The 6187-nt window shown below is 50.1% G+C and overlaps 1 protein-coding gene across 1 annotated transcript in view; it reads right to left on the bottom strand.

The window, feature by feature from the left end:
- Optc (opticin) overlaps positions 1-4958 on the bottom strand; it is a 7783-nt gene extending 2825 nt beyond the window's left edge. Inside the window, exons 1-4 of the mRNA XM_004625460.1 lie at positions 4752-4958; positions 3892-4036; positions 1609-1767; positions 558-760 (exon numbers count right to left, since the gene is read on the bottom strand). Coding sequence (XP_004625517.1) covers positions 558-760; positions 1609-1767; positions 3892-4036; positions 4752-4952 — 708 coding nt within the window. The 5' untranslated portion in view covers positions 4953-4958. The remainder of the gene's footprint in view (positions 1-557; positions 761-1608; positions 1768-3891; positions 4037-4751) is intronic.
- Between the last annotated feature and the right edge of the window lie 1229 nt (positions 4959-6187).

The raw sequence follows: 6187 nt of genomic DNA, 5'->3' as shown, positions 1-6187 counted from the left end.
CTCTCTCTCTCTCTCTCTCTCATTGTCTCTCTTGAGAATGTGATCCTACTGAGAAAGTTCAGTCACCTAGCAGCAGATTTGGGAAACAAAATGATTGGTAAGCAATTGGGACAGAGTCCATGCAACTGCAAGCCAAGCCTTGGGCAAGCTGGGGTTTCCGTGGTGGGCAGAGCCTGAGGGTATCCCAAGCATGCTGGTGTATGGAGGGTGAACTGTAAAGCGGGTGCAGGGAAAGAAGCTAAGACCAGGGACTGCAAGGCCCACAGCGGGAGAGGGAGGGCTGCTGATCCTGGGTCCATCCCCTCCATTGCCCATTCCCACTCCCAAGATCCGGAGGCCTGGTAGTGCTGTGCTTTCCATTCATGAGACGGCTGGTGCTGAGCACTGGAAACAGCCCTGCTCTGGAGCCAGGTAAATAACTGGCAGCCCAGAGAACCTTTCGTAAGCAAGCACAGAAAGGGAAGCACAGCACAGGCCTGGACTGCTAAGCCCCAGAACAAGGACGGGGCAGGGAGCCCTATGGGATCCTGAGGGCAGGTGGTAAGTGGCACACTCACCTCGAAAGCCCCAGGCTGTATCCCTGAGCTCCGGAGCTGATTCAGGCGGATATCCAGGAGCTCAATGCCACTGGGCAGCAGGGGCAGAGCTGCCAGCTGGTTCTCTGCCAGGATCAGATCCTGCAGAGCTGGCAGCGAGTGGAGGGCATCGTCATCGATGAAGGAGATGGAGTTGCTGGAGAGGTCAATCCTTTTCAGTTTTGCTGGGGGACGGGGAATAAGGGGGTACTGGAACACACAGCCCTCCCTCCCCCACCCCCTCAGTATCAGGAAACTTTAACTATGTCTGCCTACACAAGGTCCAAGCCAGAGAAAATAATAGTCCAAATCCAGCCCCCTCGGAAAAGCTGTCAGACTCCTCAGTACCTGGCACTCAAGTTTGGTGCTGGGTTGTAGCTGTCTACCTTGCATCTAATTGGAAGAAGCCTTTCACAGGCAAAAGCCAAAAAGCCCAGAATCCCTGGACAATCCCCCACTCATTAGTTTAAACAAAGGGCATCAAATCCCAGCAAGGATGGGGGTAATTAGTGGTAGAAGCTAAAGTACTATCAAGATCTCATATCTAAAGTAGCAGAACTTGAGTGTGGTGGCGCATGCCTGTAATCCCAGCATTCAGAAGGCTGAGGCCGAAGGATCACAAAGAGTTTGAGGCCATCCAGGGCCACAAAGTCCTACCTGAACTGCATAGTGAAACCCTGTCTCAAAAAGGCAAAAAATAAAATAGCAGAATAGTCAGCCCATAGCATCTGGGCCCAGAGAGGAGATTTAGAATGGTCCTGTCTAGAGGTCAACAGAGCTACATAGTTTCTGGGACATCCTGAAAATGTTAGCTTCATCACACCTTCCCTTCCTGGCTCTGGGAGAAAACAGGCTACTTCCACTTTCCTTTCCAAGGAAAGGAAGAAGACTGTGGGGCCTCTATCCTTGACAACAGGACACAGCTCTAACAGGGAATAGCTGACACAGGTTGAGGCTAGCAGTATCTGGTTGGGTGCAGGGGAAAGGACCCTGGTCACTGCATCTGCCTGGCCCTTTTATCAGGCATGCATACTCAGGCCTTTGAAGTCTTCGGCCCTGATGCGGCTGATGCGGTTGAAGCGGGCGTACAGGTAAGTGGTCATCCGGGGGAGAGGAGGAACGTTTTCCAGGTCAGTGTCATCGCAGTACACGGAGGAACCGAGGCACACACAGACTAGGCAAGTGGGCAGGCCTGAGCCAGGTAGAAGACACAACAGAGGGGGAGCCCCGGTCAGGCTTTGCTGCAGCTGCTGTGGCCAGTGGCTCTCGTCCTGGGGAGTGTCTGCGCCATGGTCATCTTCACGGCATGTGACATGGGCCAGAACCGATTGGCTGACCTCAGGGTGTCATTCACTCCTATCGCTATAAGAATCAGGTTTACTGTTGCCATCAATCCCTGGTCTCTTGTAGGCTTTCATGGGTTTGTGTGGATGTTTCTAGGGCTTCGGCTCTCAGTCTCTTTTTCATAGGGATCCTTTCTGGTCCAAAACAATATGGTAAGGATGAAATAAAACACAGTGAAGTGTAATGGCCAGGGGGAGTGGCTCTGCTAGCTGCCTTGGGGACAGGGGTAAGACACGGTCTGTGTGGCTCCAAGAAGCACAACTAAACCACGGTGGAGAGGACCATGCCTGCCCAGTCTCCATTTCCCCTTCTAGCACTGGCATCCACTTTTTTTGGGGGGGAAACAGCCTTCCCCTGTGTCAGGCTATGGTCTCATCTCTGTAGCCCAGTCATGAGACCAAGGCCTGGCCATTCGTCAGAGACTGGCTGTAAAAAACTGGGAAGACTTCAGTGGCTCACAGAAATGAGCAGTGCAGGAGCTTCTGTCCCATGCTGTCACAGGCGCCTAAGTGACCAGCATTAGCCCCACTGCAGGAAGGACACAGCTCCTTTCTGGCAGCAATGAACAGGTGAAGTGAATGGCGGAGGGGTGTTCCCATCTTACCCTTGGGCCTCACTCAGCAGGTCCAGCAAGGCCCTTTGTGGTCTCAAGAGACCACAAAGATGCCAGACTCTAGCTCTGAATGAATGTCCCAACCCTGGCTCTACCCAGGCAAGAGGACATCGGGGATGCTGAGTGCCAGCAAGTCCAGAGTGCATCACACTCCTCCCCTGCCCCAGTTCCTGATGCCTGCAGAGTACTGAGCCCTCTCTGCTCTGCCTCCAGGAAGGCACCAGGGAAAGAGAGAGAGCTGCTAGGGAGGAAAATTTAATGTTAGAAGCTGTGCGACTGCCTTGCCCCCATGCCAAGTGACAGCCACAAAGTTATTCATTCTTCTCTACAGGCTTTTAATTGTCTCTAATCTAATTACCACTCAACCTGCTTCCCGAGTGATGCTGTTAATTAAGGGAGGGTGATTCGCTGGGGCATAGGGGAGCTCTTGCGTTGCTTTGCTTCCTATCCAAGTCTGCATTCATACAGAAATATTGGGAAGAGCCAGCCTCTCCTTTTGGGTTTTTGTTCTCTGTTCTTTTTCTTTCTAAAAGAGTACAAATTAGAATTAAAACAGAAAAAAATCACAAGTGATACAGAATTTCACTTAACAAAGTAATATGAATTTCATAGTATTGGTTGTAATACAGTGTTGTCTTCCAACCAGTTATTCATATTACCAGATATACACATATAAAATCGGAAGAAAGAAAAGAGAGAAATATATAAGAAATTAAGAAGAGAAAAAGTACAAACAATTGAAAAAAGGAGACAAAACAAGTTAAGCATTATCTGCTCCTTTCCATAGACCAGAAATTCATGGTACAGTTGTCTAAACCATCTTATTTATATACATAGATGTATCTCTTTATCCCACTCCCTCTTCTGTCCTTCTCAACTCAGTAACTCTTTCCTTTTGAATAAGTTCATTCCCTTCCCAGTATCTATTGTATCCTTCAGATTCCATTTTTCTCTTTCAGGTTCTCACACTAAAGAGACAATACAATGTTTGCACATGAGGGTCTGATTTATCTCACTTAAGAGTATGTTCTCTAGTTGCATCCATTTACCGACAAAAGACTCAAATTTATCCTGTTTTATAGTTGAATAATAATTCATTGTGTAAAAATACCACATCTTCTTTATCCATTCTTCTGTTGATCCATCTGGGTTGGATTTAGCTGTGACAAATTGTGCTGCTATTAAACACGGGTGCACATAGTGTTCTCTGTTCTTACCATGATTCTCTCCCTTTGTCTCTCTTCTGATGAAGGCCAATCTTAGCCATGCCCACACTCCACTCTGGTAACCTCTGGCTCAGAATCATAGCCTGGTAGCCTACGACTAATGGATATTGTGACCACTTGGTGGGGTACTTACTTTGGCTGGTTGGGGAGCCCAGTAAGCCTGGCATTGTTGTCAAAGTAGGCCTGCTCATCGTGGGGTTGGAGGTTACTGTTCTTGTGGCTATAGAATTCTCAGAGGGACTGATCCTGGTTGGAGGAGCTAGGCTGGTTGTTCTAACCTGGAGACAGCACACAGTATGGACTTGAGAAGGATTTAACTTTTTCTGGGAACCTTAAGACCAATTTCAAACTGTAGCATCACCACAAGGAAGAAGGGCAGTGGAGCAAAAAGTCTAAGCTAGAAAGAAAACTCAGAGTGTGTTAGGCCCAGAGCCCTCATTATGCAGAGGAGGAAGCTGAGGCCCAGAGAGGGAAGGGGCAAGGGTTCAGGAACCAACAGGCAGCAAGGCAGAGCTAAAGCTGGTGCTCAGGATTCCCCAGGCTGGTGCTCACCCCTTGCTCCACACCAGCCCAGCTCATCCTGCACTGGACAGAGGCTGTACAGCTTAGCTCCTGCAACAGCCACAAGGAGCTTCCACTGGCAGTCTAAGGAAAGACATTGGGCTAGGGTAGCAGGTCCTTTTCTTGGCAGAATTTGAGGGCACGGTTGATCTTTGCCTTAATGCGACATAGCTTATGATCCTGTTGGTGGCATTTTGAGGGATATGTGACCCACCAACTTTGCCACAAATGGGTCAAGACATTGGAGATTTGCACCCTCTTTCTTAGTATCATGTTAGAGACAAGTTCCTATGCAAGAATAGCAATGAGAATTTGCACTCTAGATAGAGAAAGAGCTGAAGGCTTGTGAGACCTGCACTACAGGACAGGTGGAAAGGGACTGGCCCGACCCGCTTCTTGCAGGGCATGTAGTCAACCTGCCGTGTCCCTCACCTCAGGGAGATGGTCCCCGCAGTCCATGAGCCTCTCACAGTCCTCAGGGTTTCTCAGGTCACTGACCTCCCTGAAATCATCCAGGCTCAGGCTTTTGCTGTGGTGCGACTCTTCGCTCCTCTTCCTTGCCTGTGGTGCAGAGGTTGTCCCCGCCTCTTGCAGCGCCAGGCTTAGCACACTCAGGAAAGCTGTGAGCCTCATGAGGGTCCTGGGGGAGGAAACATGGATGGGAACACCAGGTCCTAAGTGGCGGGCAAGAGAAAGGGCAGCTGCCTGAACTTTCTCAAGCTTGGTGGGGACAGCTTTCAACCCCACACCACTTCCCACCTGTACCCCTGCAGCCTCTTGCCATTCATCATACTCAGCACCCCACCCCACCCACAGGCTTCCTAAAAGCTAGGGTTTCACCTAGAGATGTCCCCAGCCCCTCCTCCTGTGGCACAGTGGCATCCATGCCACGATGCATGCAGACACCTGGCATAGGCTTGCTGCTCATCAAACACGGGGTGCCAATGTAGTTCTGGGCACTGAACTTGCCTCTGGGAGGACAGAAATGAACAAGGGGTCCCTTCTCAGCAACGCTTAGTCCATCTGGAGATGACTTACAATTTGACATATGGAAAATAGAATACAGCTTCTTAAAGTTGAATTGGAAATGCAGCTTCTTAGAAACAGATGACTATAGAAATAAGACAGTCCTTTGTGTGTGGTTGTGGGAATGTCCCTAGATAAATGTAAATCTGTGTGTATGCCCCAGAGACTATGCACATATGCTGTGTGTGTACGAATATGAGTGTTCATGCAGTTCCCCCACATCTGCGCACGCGGGTGGAGACAAGCGGGCACACAGGCATAACTAGTGTGTGCCTTATAATGCCCCTTCCTCACTGCCAGCTGCACCTGTGTCGGCTCGGTCTTCCTACTTCTTCACTCTAGCGGGGCCCAGAGGTGGGCCCTCAGCAGAGGTGTCTCTTCACCTCACCTTCCATTCCCAGCCAAACTACACGATCTTTAAACCTTTGCACACCAGTGGGCCTAAGGCCTCCAACCTTGCGCCTTACCTTTAGATGCTTTGGCTCTCAAATGGAGCCCAGCAGCCTCCAGAAAGGCAGGGACTCTGATGGACCTGCTGACTGTACTAGGACTGGGGTTAGACAGCAGCAGCTGGCTGGAGGATGGAGGAGAAGCTGGGTAGACTGTCCAATCAGATCTGTCACTCTCTCTGATCCTGCTGTTTCCCCTCCTCTCTCCTCAGAGGGCGTCTATTGCATTCCTCTGCTTGATGAACTGGAATCCTTGCTCTCTCCCTCTCCTTGCTCTGGCGTCCTTCCCTTACTCTCTTTCCGATCCACCCTCCTAATAATAAGGCCAAGTCTTTGAAAGGCAGGAGGGAGAATCCTCACCCCTCAGATTTTGAACTCCTGGGAAGGCTGGAT

Source organism: Octodon degus, unplaced genomic scaffold (assembly GCF_000260255.1).
Source record: "Octodon degus isolate 3935 unplaced genomic scaffold, OctDeg1.0 scaffold00009, whole genome shotgun sequence".
In the NCBI taxonomy this organism is placed as follows: Eukaryota; Metazoa; Chordata; class Mammalia; order Rodentia; family Octodontidae; genus Octodon; species Octodon degus.
This window is presented reverse-complemented; position numbering and strand designations above follow the sequence as displayed.